The sequence below is a fragment of the Orcinus orca genome, chromosome 19 (genome assembly GCF_937001465.1).
Source record: "Orcinus orca chromosome 19, mOrcOrc1.1, whole genome shotgun sequence".
NCBI classification, from domain to species: domain Eukaryota; kingdom Metazoa; phylum Chordata; class Mammalia; order Artiodactyla; family Delphinidae; genus Orcinus; species Orcinus orca.
In genome coordinates, this window is record NC_064577.1 from 28,029,829 (window position 1) to 28,049,192 (window position 19,364).

The window sequence follows — 19,364 nt, forward strand, 5'->3', positions numbered from 1 at the left end:
GCAATTTGGAGCACCCTGAAAAATAAGGGACAGGGGCTTTGAGGGATGTGGGGTAGTCTTTCCTTTCTTGAGTGCAGGCAGTAGGAGTAAACAGCCTCTGAACTACCCCAAGACTCTGCCTGTGGCCTGACCCTCTGCTCCTGGGCCCTTCTGGATCAAGAAGAGAAATTCTCCTTTGAATCAAGAAAAGAGAATTCTTGGGCTTCCCTGGTGGCGCAGTGGTTGAGAGTCTGCCCGCCGATTCAGAGGACACGGGTTTGTGCCCCGGTCTGGGAAGATCCCACATGCCGTGGAGCGGCTGGGCCTGTGAGCCATGGCCGCTGAGCCTGCGCGTCCGGAGACTGTGCTCCGCAACGGGAGAGGCCACAGCGGTGAGAGGCCTGTGTACCAAAAAAAAAAAAAAAAAGAAAAGAGAATTCTCTGAGCATCTCTAAGTGATAGCAGGTCTGTTCCTCTAAACAAATGCCTCCGGGCACTAGGGGAGCGTCAGGCTTTTCTGGGGGCCCTGTGTCCTCAAAGACCCATTTGAGGCCCTCATCCCGGCTTGGCAATTGACGTCTACATGAGCAGTAACCTTCAATGGCCTCCAATGTCCCCATCTGCAAAGGAAGGAATTGGATGGATCGTCTGAGATTCCCCTGCCCCGAGGCACCTGTGGGTGTGTGCGTGAATATGTGCACGTATGCACACATGCGCGTGCATGTATGAGCATATGTGGTGTGTTCCTGTTTGTATGTGGGCCCATGTGTGGGAGCTGTGTTACAAGTGTGCAATGCATTGTGCATGCTAGTGCTGTGTGTGCACCTATGTAGTGTGTGTGTTTTGTGTGTGTGTTGATGCAACCATCAGGTTCTCCTGGTGACAAGGAGCAAGCAGCTTGCTCAAGCTACTTCTCTAGGTCATGTTGGACTTACAAACTACAACCGTTTCAGAACCCAATCTGTTCTCAGTGGGAGGAGCTCCTGTATCGAAAGGGCCGGTTTTGTTGAGTCTCTCCCACTCTGGAATAGAAGGCCCACGAGATGTCTGTTCCAAGACCCACTGGAGAATTACAAAACCAAAGTCTAAACCAGGAGGAACTGAAGAAAACCAAGGAACTAAGCCTCTCTATGGAGGAACAACAAGAAACAGCCAGACTTCACCGGGACAAGAGCAGATGGGTGTCCAGAATCCAGGCACCCCTGGGCTGAAGGAGCCTCACTCTGGGCTCTGCCACCAGCACGGCAGTGGCTCTGCTGTGCTCCCCTTCTCAGCTCTTCTCACTGGGGTGGCTAGATTCTCGCTTCTTTGTGACAGTGAGGAAGAGGTCCATTTGCCACGAATCGATGGTGTCAGCACCCCTCACTTGACCAGACCCCTATATCAAATTTTGTGTTCATAATTTGGGGATCCTTTTTTTCTTCAAAAGGGCCCCCAACATTGTATAAGCTTCAGGCCTGTGATAGATGATCCCACCCTGGATATCTACCCTTTGACTCCCTAGCCCTTCTCCCAAAGAGGCAGAGTCTCTCCCCCCTCCACTCGAGTCTGGACCAGACTTAGGATCTCCTTTGCCCAAGAAAATGCAGCAAAAGTGATGCTGGGACTCCCCTGGTGGTGCAGAGTTAAGAATCCACCTGCCAATGCAGGGGACACGGGTTCGATCCCTGGTCCGTGAAGATCCCACATGCCGCAGAGCAACTGAGCCTGTGCGCCACAACTACTGAGCCACACTCCAGAGCCCATGAGCCACAACTACTGGAGCCCACGAGCCACAACTACTGAAGCCCACACACCTAGAGCCCTTGCTCTGCAACAAGAGAAGCCACTGAGATGAGAAGCCCGCACAGCACAATGAAGAGTAGCCCCCGCTGGCTGCAACTAGAGAAAGCCCGTGTGCAGCAATGAAGACCCAATGCAGCCAAAAATAAGAAAGAAAGAAAGAAAGAAAGAAAGAAAGAAAGGAAGGAAGGAAGGAAGGAAGGAAGGAAGGAAGGAAGGAAGGAAGGAAGGAAGGAAGGAGGGAGGGAGGGAGGGAGGGAGGGAAGGAAGGAAGGAAGGAAGGAAGAAAGAAGTGATGCTGCACCGTTTCCAAACCCCAGCCTGCGGAGGCCTCCTGCACTTTCTCTTATTCTCATGCTCTTCTGCTTCTGCCACGAGAACACGCCAGGCTAACCAGTGGCTGGATTGAGAGACAGGTGGAACGGAGCGAGGCGGCCCTAGCCAACAGCCAGCTGACCCCCAGACGCGCAAGGGAGCCCACCTGAGGCCAGAAGGACCACCCAGATTAAACTGCCAATTCACAAACTTATTGCATGCCACTGAGTTTGGGACAGTCCATCGCGGCATTATTGTAGCAATCAAAAACTAAAAGAAGACCCCACAAAATCCAGACCCGCCCTGACAGCAGCTCATCCTCCACTCCATGGTTTTATCTGCCCCATGGTTTCTGTTCACTCCAATCCTCTCTGCCCTTCTGACTTTTCCTCGCAGCTCCTCAAGGATGGCCTGTCCTGGCCCTTCTGTCTCAAGACTCTCACCCTCACCTCTTCCCCAATGTGGTTCAGATCAGAACAGCCTTTGGACCACTAGAGTCACCCGTGGCTTGTGATTCAATAAATTGGTCTAAATTACAAAAGCAATACATGTTCATTTCAGGAAAGTAAATTGTGAAATAGAGATAAGGTCAAAAAAAAGGATTTAATTGCTTCACTTTTAAGAGCTAATCACTCGTAACATTAAGGTTTATACTTCACCCATCTTTTTTATCTCTTCCTGCAGAAATGCAACGTTATTCCAGAAATTATGTAGAGTGACTAATGTATGAGTTCATGTCACTCACTGCTCAACAGATTTCCACCGCAAACAACACTATCTCCTTTGGGGAAAGATGTCCTATAAAACAAATATCCTCAAGGAGGATGGTTTTAGGGAATTCCCTGGTGGTCCAGTGGTTAGGACTCGGTGCTTTCACTGCTGTGGGCCGGGGTTCAATCCCTGGTCAGGGAACTAAGATCCCGCAAGAAGCGTGGCACGGCCAAAAAAAAAAAAAAAAAAAAGAATGGTTTTAAAGCTTTGGAGAGTAGAACCAGTTCACGTTTCTTTTTGGTGGAAATGCCTCCAGCGACTATATGACCACAAATTCCTCTTCGTCCCGTTGGACTTGCAAACTACAGTCTTTTCAGAACATAACTTGTCCACAGGTGAAGGAGCTCCTGTATTGAAAGCACCGGGCTCGTTGGGTGTCTCCCACTCTGGATTAGAAGATCTGTGAGGGCTGTATCCCCAGTGGCTAAAACCACATTTGACCCTTAGTAGATTCTCAATAAAGTAATTGGTGGAAAATGAATGAACGAATGAACCATTTTTACTGCATTGTCATTCTTCCCCTAGCCATGTAACCTCTGCTAACAAACTCTGTCTAGCACCTAGGAACCAGTCATAAACCATAACTGTTCTCAGCAACTGTCCCCAACCCCTTTCGGTTCACCTTGGACCCAACCTCACTCCATCTTTTCTACCCACTCTGTGCTACGCTCCGTGTTTCATATCGTTACCGTATTGACCGTATTGAACCCTCACTACAAATCTAGGGGAAAGGTGATGTGATTCCTATTTTTCAGGTAAAGAAATTAAGGCTCAGAGAGCAAGTACCTTGTCCAAGGTCACACGGCTAATAACTGGCAAACCCAGGATTCAGCCCCAGGTCTGGCTCGTATAAGCATGCCATCCTGCTTCCTGCTGGAGAGGTTGAGAAAGAAGCCAGCTGCCCTTTGATCCTGTTCAGTGCCGACAATGAAGAGGAAGGTCAGCATGAAAGAGTGAATAAGACAGAGCGTCCTTGAGCTGCTTGTCTTCAGGGTATCCACTCCAACGCTGTTTTTTTTTTTTAATTTTATTGAAGTACAGTTGATTTACAGTGTTGTGTTAATTTCTGCTGTACAGCAAAGTGATTCAGTTATTCATATACATATTCTTTTCCATTATGGTTTATCACAGGACTGAATTTAGTTCCCTCTGCTATTCAGTAGGACCTTGTTGTTTGTCCATCCTATATATAATAGTTTGCATCTACTAATCCCAAACTCTCAGTCTTTCCCTGCCCCCCACACTTGGGAACCACAAGTCTGTTCTCTATGTCTGTGAGTCTGTTTCTGTTTTGTAGATATGTTCTTTTGTGTCATGTTTTAGATTCCACCTATAAGTGTTATCATATGGTATTTTTCTTTTTCTGACTTACTTCACTTAGCGTGATAATCTCTAAGTCCATCCACGTTGCTTCAAATGGCATTATTTCATTCTTTTTAATGGCTGAGTAATATTCCATTCTGTATATGTACCACATCTTCTTTATCCATTCATGTGTCAATGGACATTTAGGTTGTTACCATGTCTTGGCTATTGTAAATAGTGCTGCTATGAACATAGGGGTGCATGGATCTTTTCGAATTATAGTTTTGTCTGAGTAAAGACAAAAAAACCTTCTCCAAAAGTGAAAGAATGTGTTATCATGAACTGGAAACTGATTTAACAAAGCAAGTGACTGATAACACCGGCGTTGAACATTTTCCAGGTCTAACGCCCCTCTAGTCTGCAGTCTATGGAATGAGAAATTGAGTCTCAACCAACCTCTTGTCCAGGAATTCAGGCAGAGGCAAAACTTCTTTTTGAGAAAAACATAGGTCTCCAGAGAGTGAGTTTACCCCCTACTAGGATCAGAAGATGAAAGGGTTCTTTGATTTTCAGAACAGAGTGTCTGTCATCTCTGCTGCCTGCTCCTCGGGTATCCAAGGTGTGCAACACCTGCTGAAATGGATGAAACGGAATAGCTGCTATTCAGGTTCCCTTTGCCCAAAGAGCCTGATCCATTTTAGTGTGCTAGATTTGTTTGCAAAAATAAAATCAAGTATTTTTAAGCAAAAGTTAGGCTAAACATTGGCATTCTTCTTGGCTTTTACCAGAGTTGTCCTAGCTCACCATGCTTCCCCAACACAGACACAGACTTTTTCAGATTACAAAAGTAATGTGTGGGACTTCCCTGGTGGTCCAGTGGTTAAGATTCCATGTTTCCACTACAGGGGGCATGGGTTAGATCCTTGGTCAGGGAACTAAGATCCCGCATGCTGTGTGAGGCGTGGGCAAAATTAATTAATTAATTAATTAATTTTTTAAAAAAGCTTATGCAAAACCAGCATATACACCTAAGTGAGGTACACATAGGTCATCATACAAGCAGACCTCTCTGCCCCTTCTTCTTTTGCTTAATAATATAGTTTTTCCCAAACAGCACATATAGATCTTCCGCATTCTTTTATCATTTCCAATATTGCATTGCATGTACATTCTAGAGTTTATTTCACCTATACCAACTGCTTAATTATTTGCTCCTACAAATGCTACAATGAGCAGCCCTGTACACATATCTTGGTGTACTTTTGCAAGCAAAGCCATAGAATTGCTGAATCAAAGGAATTTGCTTTTGTAACTCTGCTATTGTCAACTGCTCTCCAAAATGCCCCAATGTAGACTCCCACCAAGGATGTATGTGTGAGTACCTGCTTCCCCAAGTCTCAGCCAATATTGACCATTATCAAAGTTTTATCAAACCTTTGTATATTATTTTGTATCAGTCAGAGTTCTCCAGAAAAACAGAACCAGTAGGGAATATATCTATAAAGATAGATTTCATTCAAGGAGTTGGCTTACACAACCGTGGGAGTTGGCAAGTCCAGAATCTGTAGGGATGGCCAGCAGATTGGAAATTCTCAGGCAGGAGCCAATACTACAATCTTGAGGCATAATTTTTTCTTTCTCAGGGAAATCTCAGCTTTGCTCTTAAGGTCTTTCAATTAACTGGATAAGGCAAATGCAGATTATTGAAGACTTACAAGTCAACTCATTGTAGATGTTAATCACATCGAAAATATGCCTTCACAGCAATCTCTAGATTAGTGTTTAATTGAATAACTGGGATTATAGCCTGGCCACGTTGACACATAAAACTAACCATATATACACACACATAAAATATATCTATTCATAACCTTTGTGCATTTTTCTATTGAGACTTTCTTTTGAGAGCTCTTTATATTACTTGGTGTTTTAACCCTTTGTCTGTATACGTCTTGCCAATATTTTCCCTCTGTCTTTTCTTTTTTTTTTTTTCAGTTTGTAACTGCATTTTTTTCTTTAACATCTTTTTTTTAACATCTTTATTGGACTTAATTGCTTTACAATGGTGTGTTAGTTTCTGCTTTATAACAAAGTGAATCAGCTCTAGAGCCGGCGAGCCACAACTACTGAGCCCTCGAGCCACAACTACTGAAGACCATGTGCCTAGAGCCCATGCTCCGCAACAAGAGAAGCCACCGCAATGAGAAGCCCACGCACCGCAATGAAGAGTAGCCCCAGCTTGCCGCAACTAGAGAAAGCTCTCACGTAGCAATGAAGACCCAACATAGTCAGAAATAAATTAATTAATTTTTTAAAATGGGCGTTTGTAATTTTGCAGAAGATGCAGAGTTTTTCCTATAGTTTTTGTATCGACCCTTGCTAAAAGCCAGGGACTAACATTAAATCACATTTCCATAGAGGCCTCTCAACGGGAGCTGGGCTAATGCTGTCTAAATACATTGCTTTCCTGTGACTTCGTGATTCAGGGGAACATTTAGAAAGCAAGATGAATGCGGTGGTTACCATGGCTCTTACAGTGCCTCTGAGCGACCTTTTTTTTTTTTTCTTTTTTAACATTGGTGTGTTCGTTTCTGCTTTATAACCAAGTGAATCAGCTATACATATACATATATCCCCATATCTCCTCCCTCTTGCGTCTCCCTCCCACCCTCCCTATCCCACCCCAGCGACCTTTTAAATAAGACAGGAAATTTAGATGCCATAAAGAAAAAGATCAATAGATCTGATTGTATAGAAAAAAATACTCCGGTCTACAGAAGATACCAGCAACAAAATCAAAAGACAGAGGGGGACATATATACACTACCAAATGTAGAATAGATAGCTAGTGGGAAGCAGCCGCATAGCACAGGGAGATCAGCTCGGTGCTTTGTGACTCAGTAGTTGTGGCGCACAGGCTTAGCTGCTCCGCGGCATGTGGGATCTTCCTGGACCAGGGATCGAACCCGTGTCCCCTGCATTGGCAGGGGGATTCTCAACCACTGTGCCAACAAGGAAGCCCTACAAATGCCCATTTTGTCATTCAGGACCTCTTGTATAAGAATCTACATAAGAGATTCCTCTCAGCAGCTCATGCCAAGAGAAAATACTCATTGATTGACAGGACTCAAGTACCACACACCCCTTCTGGTTTCCCATTTTGTCTTGACTGCCAAGAAACCCAGAATCAAATGTAATTCTCAAATGCAGGAAAAACCCAGCCTCACTCTGGGGCAGAAATTCCTCGGGCAGCATCATTAACTGCCCTCTTTTATGGTGGGTTTTGTTGTAAATCACCTCAAATCCCTTTTGGATGTGGATGAGGCACAAATACGGACATAAACAAAATGACTTAAGAAGAGAGAACAGGGTTCAAGATGGCGGAGTAGAAGGACGTGCGCTCACTCCCTCCTCGAGAGCACCGGAATCACAACTAACTGCTGAACAATCATTGACAGGAAGACATTGGAACTCACCACAAAAGATACCCACATCCAAAGACAAAGGAGAAGCTGCACTGAGACAGTAGGAGGGGCGCAATCACAATAAAATCAAATCCCATAACTGCTGGGTGGGTGACTCACAAACTGGAGAACACTTATACCACAGAAGTCCACCCACTGGAGTGAAGGTTCTGAGCCCCACGTCAGGTTTCCCAACCTGGGGGTCTGGCAATGGGAGGAGGAATTCCTAGAGAATCAGACTTTGAAGGCTAGCAGGATTTGATTGCAGGACTTTGACAGGACTGGGGAAAACAGAGACTCCACTCTTGGAGGGCACACACAAAGTAGTGTGCACATGGGGACTCAGGGGAAGGAGTAGTGACCCCATAGGAGACTGAACCATACCTACCTGCTAGTGTTGGAGGGTCTTCTGAAGAAGCAGGGGGTGGCTGTGGCTCATGTGGGGACAAGGACACTGGCAGCAGAAGTTCTGGGAAGTACTCCTTGGTGTGAGCCCTCCCAGAGTCCGCCATTAACCCCACCAAAGAGCCGGGTAAGCTCCAGTGCTGGGTCAGCTCAGGCCAAAAAACCAACAGGGAGGGAACCCAGCCCCACCCATTAGCAGACAAGCGGATTAAAGTTTTACTGAGCTCTGCCCACCAGAGCAACAGCCAGCTCTACCACCACCAGTCCCTCCCATCAGGAAGCTTGCACAAGCCTCTTAGATAACCTCATCCACCAAAGGGCAGACAGCAGAAGCAAGAAGAACTACAATTCTGTAGCCTGTGGAAGAAAAACCACATTCACAGAAAGATAGACAAAATGAAAAGGCAGAAGACTTTGTACCAGATGAAGGAACAAGATAAAACCCCAGAAAAACAACTAAGTGAAGTGGAGAGAGGCAAGCTTCCAGAAAAAGAATTTAGAATAATGAAAGTGAAGATGATCCAGGACCTCAGAAAAAGAATGGAGACAAAGATCGAGAAGATGCAAGAAATGTTTAACAAAGACCTAGAAGAATTAAAGAACAAACACCTAGAAGAATTAAAGAACAAACAGAGATGAACAATAACTGAAATGAAAAGTACACTAGAAGGAATCAATAGCAGAATAACTGAGGCAGAAGAACAGATAAGTGACTGGGAAGACAGAATGGTGGAATTAACTGCTGCAGAACAGAATAAAGAAAAAAGAAATGAAGACAGCCTTAGAGACCTCTGGGACAATATTAACAACAACATTCATATTATAGGGGTCCCAGAAGAAGAGAGAGAAAAAGACCCGAGAAAATATTTGAAGAGATTATACTCGAAAACTTCCCTAACGTGGGAAAGGAAATAGCCACCCAAATCCAGGAAGCGCAAAGAGTTCCAGATAGGATAAACCCAAGGAGAAACACGCTGAGACACATAATAATCAAATTGACAAAAATTAAAGACAAAGAAAAGTTATTGAAAGCAACAAGGGAAAAATGACAAATAAAATACAAGGGAACTCCCATAAGGTTAACAGCTGATTTCTCAGCAGAAACTCTACAAGCCAGAAGGGAGTGGCATGATATACTTAAAGTGATGAAAAGGAAGAACCTACAACCAAGATTACTCTACCCAGCAAAGATCTCATTCAGATTTGATGGAGAAATCAAAAGCTTTACAGACAAGCAAAACGTAAGAGAATTCAGCACCACCAAACCAGCTCTACAACAAATGCTAAAGGAATTTCTCTAAGTGGGAAACACAAGAGAAGAAAAGGACCTACAAAAACAAACCCATAACAATTAAGAAAATGGTAATAGGAACATACATATTGATAATTACCTTAAACGTGAATGGATTAAAGGCTCCAACCAAAAGACACAGGCTCGCTGAATGGATACAAAAACAAGACCCATATATATGCTGTCTACAAGAGACCACTTCAGACCTAGGGACGCATACAGACTGAAAGTGAGGGGATGGAAAATGATATTCCATGCAAATGGAAATCAAAAGAAAGCTGGAGTAGCAATACTCATATCAGATAAAATAGACTTTAAAATAAAGAATGTTACAAGAGATAAAGAAGGACACTACGTAATGATCAAGGGATCAATCCAAGAAGAAGATATAACAATTATAAATACATATGCACCCAACATAGGAGCACCTCAATACATAAGGCAACTGCTAACAGCTATAAAAGAGGAAATCGACAGTAACACAATAATAGTGGGGGACTTTAACACCTCACTTACACCAATGGACAGATCATCCAGACAGAAAATTAATAAGGAAACACAAGCTTTAAATGACACAATAGGACAGATAGATTTAACTGATATTTATAGGACATTCCATGCAAAAACAGCAGATTACACTTTCTTCTCAAGTGCACATGGAACATTCTCCAGGATAGATCACATCTTGGGTCACAAATCAAGCCTTGGTAAATTTAAGAAAATTGAAATCATATCAAGAATCTTTTCTGACCACAACGCTATGAGATTAGAAATTAATTACAGGGAAAAAACCGTAAAAAACACAAACACAAACACATGGAGGCTAAACAATACATTACTAAATAACCAAGAGATCACTGAAGAAATCAAAGAGGAAATCAAAAAATACCTAGAGACAAATGACAATGAAAACACGATGATCCAAAATCTATGGGATGCAGCAAAAGCAGTTCTAAGAGGGAAGTTTATAGCTATACAAGCCTACCTCAAGAAACAAGAAAAATCTCAAATAATCTAACCTTACACCTAAAGGAACTAGAGAAAGAAGAAAAAACAAAACCCGAAGTTAGTAGAAGGAAAGAAATCATAAAGATCAGAGCAGAAATAAATGAGATAACAACAAAGAAAACAATAGCAAAGATCAATAAAACTAAAAGCTGCTTCTTTGAGAAGATAAACAAAATTGATAAACCTTTAACCAGACTTATCAAGAAAAAGAGGGAGAGGACTCAAATCAATAAAATTAGAAATGAAAAGGGAGAAGTTACAACAGACACCGCAGAAATACAAAGTATCATAAGAGACTACTACAAGCAACTCTATGCCAATAAAATGGACAACCTGGAAGAAATGGACAAATTCTTAGAAAAGCACAACCTTCCGAGACTGAACCAGGAAGAAATAGAAAGACAATATGGTACTGGCACAAAAACAGAAATATGGATCAATGGAACAGGATAGAAAGCCCAGAGATAAACCCACGCACCTATGGTCCACTAATCTATGACAAAGGAGGCAAGGATACACAATGGAGAAAAGACAGTCTCTTCAATAAGTGGTGCTGGGAAAACTGGACAGCTACATGTAAAAGAATGAAATTAAAACACTCCCTAACACCATACACAAAAATAAACTCAAAATGAATTAGAGACCTAAATGTAAGACCGGACAATATAAAACTCTTAGAGGAAAACATAGGAAGAACACTGTTTGACATAAATCACAGCAAGATCTTTTTTGATCCACTTTCTCGAGTAATGGAGATAAAAACAAAAATAAACAAATGGGACCTAATGAAACTTAAAAGCTTTTGCAAAGCAAAGGAAACTACAAACAAGATGAAAAGACAACCCTCAGAATGGGAGAAAATATTTGCAAACGAATCAACGGACAAAGGATTAATCTCCAAAATATATAAACAGCTCATGCAGCTCAATATTAAAAAAAACAAACAACCCAATCAAAAAATGGGCCGAGGATCTAAATAGACATTTCTCTTAAGAAGACATACAGATGGCCAAGAAGCACATGAAAAGCTGCTCGACATCACTAATTATTAGAGAAATGTAAGTCAAAACTACAATGAGGTATCACCTCACACCAGTTAGAATGGGCATCATCAGAAAATCTACAAACAACAAATGCTGGAGAGGGTGTGGAGAAAAGGGAACCCTCTTGCACTGTTGGTGGGAATGTAAATTGATACAGCCACTATGGAGAACAGTATGGAGGTTCCTTAAAAAACTAAAAATAGGATTACCTTATGACCCAGCAATCCCACTTCTGGGCATATACCCAGAGAAAACCTTAATTCAAAAAGACACATGCACCCCAATGTTCATTGCAGCACTATTTACAACAGCCAGGTCATGGAAACAAATGCCCATTGACAGACAAATGGATAAAGAATATGTGGTACATATATGCAATGGAATATCACTCAGCCATAAAAAGGAACAAAAATTCCTTTCGTAGAGACATGGATGGATCTAGAGACTGTCATACAAAGTGAAGTAAGTCAGAAAGAGAAAAACAAATATCGTATATTAACGCATATATGTGGAACCTAGAAAAATGGTACAGATGAACCGGTTTGCAGGGCAGAAATAGAGACACAGATGTAGAGAACAAACGTATGGACACAAGGGGGGAGAGTGGCGGTGGGGGTGGGGGTGGTGGGATGAATTGGGTGATTGGGATTGACATGTATACACTCATATGTGTAAAATGATAGCTAATAAGAACCTGCTGTATAAAAAAATAAATTAAATAAAATTCAAAAAAAAGTCCTATGATAAACAATAATGGAAAAGAATATGAAAAAGAATATATATATATGTAACTGAATCACTTTGCTCTACAGCAGAAATTAACACAACATTGTAAATCAACTCTACTTCCATAAAATTAAAAAAAAAAAAAAAAAGAAGGGAGAACAAAGACACTTGTCTGAATGGTGGCAAAGCTGACACAGATTTCTGTCACAACCACAATTAATTAACAGTTTCATAAATGCTCCAAAAGAGGGAAGGTGGAGTAGAAAATCTAGATCTGAGGTTGACATCTGGCTTCTCCAAGCAGTAACATTTGGAGCCCCCCTGGAGAAACTTGAGGAAAATCCTGGCAGCGTCTGAGTGGAGAGAGAAACTCCATTGTGTCTCTAAGGTAATAGATTAGGCAGACCCACCTGTAACATTTGGGAGACCAGGGCTAGAATACAAATGGTGGCCCATAAACCTTACGTCTCAATATTTTCATGTTCTAAATCAAGCTAAAAAAACTATCCAATCAAGTGCACCTGATCTTCCTACCTTGACAAAAATACCAGCCTACTGACCCAGAAGGATTTGAATGTAGGATTCTCAGAAGTTCTGCACCGAAATGTGGCAGCCTAGTGACAGCCATCTCCCGGTCCTTAGCCCGCCATCCACAGACACTCCCCTGCCCTTCTCCCTCCTGCACATTCCACACACCAAAGGTCCTAAGGAGGATGCATGTAGACACCCCAGCCTTCACATCCAAGCTCTGTTCACATCCCTGCAAAGAGCCACCCCTTGGCCACTCCTCAGGCAACTCTAGCAGTGAGCTGGGAGCTAAGTATAGTCTATAGGAGGGACACGGGTCTTTGGACCACTCATTTCATGGGGAGGGGCACAGGCAGAGGATGACCAGGGCTAAGGGTGGTCCTGGATTTAGGGGAAAATCATTCAATGTGTAAATTGATCCACTCTGAGCTCTCCATGGTGACCCAGGAAAAAAGTCTGGGTCATCAATTGATTTCCTGATGTGATCATCTTCACGGGGCTGATGTTTCTAAAACGGCCTATACGAGAGCATCGTCCTGGCCCTGCCTCCAGGCAGGATTCACCTGGATCTGAAATGCTGAACCCCGTCACCCCGGACTGTGAGCTCACTGAATCAGAAGGCGTCCTAAGAAGATGGAACTGTTTTCATATGAGAGAAGAAAGTGATGAGAACTCTTCACCCTGGAAAGGAAAAGGATATATCCTTTAGTAAATGAATGAGGTGGGCACGGATGGACAGATTGACCCCTCACATTCTGGAATATTCTCTCTAGGAAGCACTTCCTCCAGCTTGAGGAAGTTTGATTTGAGACGTGAATTATTAAAGCCGCTACACACAACAAACAAATGGAGCCTTTTAACCCGGGAGGAAAATAAAAGCTGAATGGAATTTGGTTCGCGAAGTGTGGGTGGGGGACGGTAGTCAGAGGAGGTCCAAAGGCAGCATCATGGATAACCCCATGTTTGCCCTGCTATCGAGTCAACGCCACGGTCAGAGCAAACAGTGCTGGCGCCCACGGCTCTGACCTAAGGAGGCCTTGTCAATCTTTATGCTTTTAAATTTTTGGTTTTTTATGTCTTTATGTTTTTCCAAGTTGAGCTAAGGTTGGCATCTCCTAAGCCTTTCCAATGACTCTGAATGCTTGCCTTTGGAAAGTGGCTACTGTCCTCTTTGAAACTAAGGCATTTACCCATTCATTCATTCATTGAGCACCCACTGGGTATCAGCCTCTGGGTGCATGTATATTTCTTCCCTGCTGCTTATGATTTTCTTTCAAATACAGCACCTGAACTTCCAGCTAATTCTCCCCACTTACTTCTTCCAAGTTCAAAAGTAGCCAGACCCTTCTTTCCCAGACTCTGCTTCCCTTTGAAATGCTGTCCTCTCCAAGGCCAAGTGCAAACTCTTCCCAAGATCTATATCCAGACATCCTGATTTTTTTTTATTCTATAGATTTTCCCATACAGGAAACCCATTGTGTTAATCCAGGTCTTCCAAGAAGCAGATGCCAAAAGGGAATTAAATGCGCAAGGATTTTGTTAGTGGAAACACCTACAAGATAAATGGGGTGGGAGCCAGGAGAGGTAGGGAGAGCGGTGAGGCCATGGGGGAGGGCAGGTCTGACCCCAGGTGAAGGAGGGAGAGCAGCAAGGTTGGGTAGAAGCATCTGAGGCTGCTGTGAAGTCTCTGGAAGGTTCTGTAAAACGTAGAGAGAGTCCTTGAGCCTAATTCGGCTTTTAGGGGAGTCTTGTGTCTCCCAGGAACAGATCTGCCTCAGTGTTCCCGCCACGCTCCACCTTTGGCCAGGAAGTTCCTGTGGGAAGCATGGCCTCAGCACAAACACATCAGTGATGGATTGGATCGCAGAGTGCAGCCACGGGGGCCTCAGTCAGGAATGCCGCTGTGTTCGGAAGTCTGAGAGGCACATTCTCAAGGTCACCTCAGATGCTAATTAACTTGGGCTGAAACGAGGTTTCCTCTGTGCTTTCACTCTGTCCTCAGTGGTTTCAATAGGAAATCCAGAGTTTGGCCTGTGTCTGTGTATGTGTGTGTGCGCGGGGGTGGATGTGTGTGCACACACGTATATGTGTATTTAGAGAACCCACTCCCGTAGCCACCAGGACCTCTCAGCAGCCTAATCTACACCGCAGGCCCTCAAACCCCTCTGCTGCTCCCTTTCAGACCATCCTGGTGGGCGACAGCGGCGTGGGGAAGACATCTCTGCTTGTTCAGTTCGACCAGGGCAAGTTCATCCCGGGATCCTTCTCAGCCACCTTGGGCATCGGATTCACAGTAAGTACCTCTGGGCTCGGGGCCCTGCTGGGCCTCTGACAGGGTCCCGGCAGGAAACAGGTGGATGCTCACATTGGATCATTCAGGAGGTTTAATAGAAAGGCTATTTACCAAGATGCAGTCCATGGGTGGGGAAACCAGGAGGGATGGCCCAGGGCCCTTGGGCAGTTTCAAGGCGTCCATCCCACCCCGAGCCTGAAAATCAGTGAGGAGGGCACCGTCACCAGAACCAGGGACAAAGGGGGCTGCGTGGGCAGGGCTGGGAGGAGCTGCCACCCTCGGTGGTGGAACGGAGCAACCAGTGCAGTAAGTCGGCCGCCCCCCCGCGTTGCTCTCCTCCTGCTTCCCCTCCATCTTCTTCCTGGGCTCCGCTCCAGCTAGTAAGCAAGGGAATATCTTGATACAGACACAGGGCAAGAAGAGCCTGGAGAGGCAAAGGGATGCCTTAAAAGTTTAAGCACAGGGCTTCGCTGGTGGCGCAGTGGTTGAGAGTCCGCCTGCCGATGCAGGGGACAAGGGTTCGTGCCCCGGTCCGGGAAGATCCCACATGCCGCGGAGCGGATGGGCCCGTGAGCCAGGGCCGCTGAGCCTGCGCTTCCGGAGCCTGTGCTCCACAACGGGAGAGGCCACAACAGTGAGAGACCCGCGTACCGCAAAAAAAAAAAAAAAAAGTTTAAGCACAATCCAAACTTGGCATTGTCATGTGGGTCCTAGGGCGCTGGCAGGTCAAGGGTTAAAGTTCAGGTTTTAGCACTGTCTCTCCCTGGACACAGCCTCAAGTTTCCTCTATTCCCAGCCCTCCAGTGGGCCACAAAGCCCTCGCTCTAGCTCACATCCCCACTTTCACCATGGCTGCCGGCTGCTGTCAGAAGACCTTGAACCCTGGGGAGGCCTTTGGAAGGGTCTCAGCCCTCTCTTGGACAGTGGCAGGAGCAGCAGGACCCTCTTTTGGGGTCTCCAGAATCCACGTCCCCAGAGATGCAGAAGAGCAAATGTCATTTCTTGGGCAGCATGGGTATTTGAAAGGCCAGCCCCAGGGACCGAACAGAGCACCAGGCCTGCGAGGTGCTGGGACACAGCAGAGCCACGCTGGTGGGAAGAGAGAGGGGACCCCCAGAATCTGGGCCTGCCCACTGGGTCACAGTGCAGAAGGCAAGGGCCCACGACGAAGCAGAAATGAGAGGCTGGCCAGGGTGTGCACCAGGGCCTGGAGTGAGGGGGGGGACCGAGCCCCCGGAGGGCGGGGCTGAGTCCAGGGGGGCGGGGCTGAGTTCCAGGAGAGTGTGGCCCATCCTGGCAACCCCCAAGCCTTGGACCAGGCTGCCATGAAATGAACCAGGATGGCGGTGTCAGGTGTCCTCCACCGCGGGCCCACGTCACCTGCCCCTCAGCACCCAGGGCACACGGTGTCCCCATAGTCACACTCCTCACTCACTCCAACCCCGTCCTTCCGCCTGTCAGAGGACAGGAGGCAGAGAGTGGGGTGGGGAGTCTGCGTCACACTCCACAGAGGCACAGAGGTGGGACCTCCAAATTATGCCACCAGCCTGGTAAGAAAAGTGAGGCAACTCACCCGTGAGAAGGAAGAAAGTGTGTGGTCCACAGGGCAGGCCGGGCTCTTCCCCTCTCCTGGGCCAGGGCCTTCCAGAGGCTCAGCTGCTCGCCTGGCACCGGTCAGCACCTCAGGACAAACCCGTGGGCAGCTTATGCTGGGTGAGGGCCTGAGGGCCCAACTCAGGCCTGAACCTGGGCTCTCCTGTGTCAAGTACATGACCTGGGAGCAAAACGGGTACATAGTCTACCCTCAGCTAGGACACAAACCTAGGGGAACCCCCATACTGGTGGTAGAGGGCAGGGACAACAGCCCATGATGGGAACCACACCAAGGACAAGTGACTGACCCTGGGCCTAGACACACTGCCCAGTTATATACAAAGAGGTCTGCAGCTCTCGCTGAGAAAATGTCTGTCTCCTCCGCAAGCCCCCTTCCCACCCCTCGTATAGCACTAAGGACCCTCAATTCCTTTCCTTTCCAGAGACAGGTCTCTTTCCAACCCTCTGCTCAGAGCAGCTCGATCTTTGTGGAGCAGCTGAAGTCTCCTGTGTTGTCTGACAAAGGGGCTGGAGGGCATTGGGGTCTCCTTCCAATATCAGTGGTCTGGGGAGCCCCAGAGAGCGGGGCTGCAGGACACTCATTTGTCTGTCATTTGCACAGAGGTTTGAATCACTGCCGACAGCTGGCCATGTGCAAGTGCCCTGTGGCCAGCCCTGGTTGTGGCTGAATTCCCGGTAACTGAGGTCCTGCTGGCCTAGCTCATAAGGCTGAGTGTGGCCTGGGCAGCAGGAGAGGGGAGGAGTCCTTGATCTTTACTTTAAAGGAGACAGAGGTGGGGAATTCCCTGGTGGTCCAGGGGTTAGGACTCTGCACTTCCACTGCAGGACAGCAGGGGTCACGGGTTCGATCCCGCATGCCACGCGGCCCAAGAAATAATACTACTACTAAAAAATAAAGGAGACAGAGGTAAGTGGGGGGAACCACCTGGTGTCTGTCCTCAGGCCACTTCTCAGAGCCTCTGGAGCCCACTGCTTCCGGAAGCGGGACTGGCCCAGGTCCTGGGTAGATGCCTCTCAAACCAATATCTTCCCCAACTGCTCCCTCATCACCTCCATCAAACTGGCTGCTGAGTCCTGCGGATGGGTTTCCTGGGGTGCTGACACCGACCGGGCTCACACCGTAGTTGCTCCAGCTGGCCCCTCCCCCATGCCAGTTCAGGTCCTCCTGGCTACCTCTTGCCTCGCTGTGCCCCAAACTCTGCAGTCTTGCCTGAACACTGCTGTAAAGTTCATCTTCCGAAAGTCTTGCCCCCGCGCCCCACCACCAAGCACCATCAGTCTCGCTACCGCCTTCCAATAAAGTCAGAACCCCTCATCTGCCAGCCGAAGTCTTGCACAATGTAGCCTGGTGGTTTTTCAAGCACTCATGCAATGCACATGAAAACCTCCATTTTGTCTGCGGTGCAGATCCCAAGCTCACCCACGCCCACGTGGGGACCAGGATTTGCATGGTGTCAGCCGCCACGGACTCTCACGCAGATGCTCCACGTGCCTCAGTCCCCCAGCCTCTGTCTTGGTCTCCCCTCCACATCCTGACCCTGCACTCACAGGGCTGTGCACCTTTCCCCCCAGCTCTGGGGGTTTCTTCCAGCCCCCTCTGCTCGTTCCCCGATCTCCTCGGCTGCACACAAGGGCCCCCCCTCTGAACCACCATGAGGTTTCATGAGGCATCATCACCTGCTGTACCAGGAAGGGGTGTGGCTGTGTGGGGTGACATGCACAGGAGGGCAGGGAGGTCTGTTAGGGGTAATGTGGGGTGTATGTGCCTTCTGGATTTGGAGGTGATGGGAGGGGCTGGGGTCATTTAAGAAGCGCTTTCTGGGAATTCCTCGGCGGTCCGGTGGTTAGGACTCCTCGCTTTCACTGCCGAGGGCGCGGGTTCGAGCCCTGGTAGGGGAACTAAGATCCTGCAAGCCCCATGGCACGACCGGAAAAAAAAAAAAGAGGGACTTTATTTGGAGGGTGACTTGTACATCTGGGGACGGCGTGAGACATGGGGGCCAGTTAGGGGTGTATGTTGGTGGTGTGGGATGAGCTGTGTCTGGAACTGTGATGTGGTGAGAGGTGTTTAGGGGGACGTGAGGTGTGTGTTTGGGAGGGGTGGTCATTTAAGATGCGTGTTTGGGGGGGCCGTGTAAGGCATTGTGTGTTTGTGGTATGATATGAGGTGTGCCTGTGTTCATGATGTGACATGTGTGTTTGTGGGGTGATGGAGGGTATGTGTGGTTGCGGTGTGTCATGAGGCGTGTGTGTGTGATTGTAGCTGATACAAGACGGTGTATGTGGCTTGATCTGCGACGTGCATGGTGTGAGGGGTATGTGTTTCTGTGACGTTGCGTGTATGTGAGATTTGAGGTGTGTGTGTGTGTTGTGTGCATGATGTAAGGTGTCTATTTGTGGTGTGGTGTGAGCTGTGTGTGTCTGTGTGGGGTGTGAGGTGTGGGTGGGGTGACGTGTTCCTGGTGTGAGTACTTGGGGAGATGCAGGCTGGCCCAGCGTGTACACAGCACTAAAGAGGCTGTCGGGAGGCCTGGACCTCCCAGCGGTTGTGCTCCCCAGGTCACCCATCTAGAGCCCCCATCCTTGAGTGGGTTGTGCTCCCTCCCTTTGGGGCAAAACCTGCCTCTCCTGCACCCCCAATTCTGAGCACCCCGACCCCCTCTCGCTTCTGCCTCACTGGCCGCTGCCCTTGAACACCCCGCCTGACGCTGCAGTGTCCCAGAGGACAGTGTGTAACACTCTGCATACAACACAGCCCACAGGCCCCAGACCCAGCGGGCCACACAGGCATGACCCGGAAGAGGGCGGCCGGGCCTCCCCCGGTGCCACCAGCCCACTCG

At 47.0% G+C, this 19,364-nt stretch overlaps 1 protein-coding gene across 1 annotated transcript in view; it reads left to right on the forward strand.

Moving 5' to 3' along the window:
- RAB37 (RAB37, member RAS oncogene family) overlaps nt 1-19,364 on the forward strand; it is a 71,449-nt gene that overhangs the window by 41,630 nt on the left and 10,455 nt on the right. Inside the window, exon 2 of the mRNA XM_049701917.1 lies at nt 14,800-14,910. Within this exon, the coding sequence (XP_049557874.1) occupies nt 14,800-14,910 (111 nt within the window). The remainder of the gene's footprint in view (nt 1-14,799; nt 14,911-19,364) is intronic.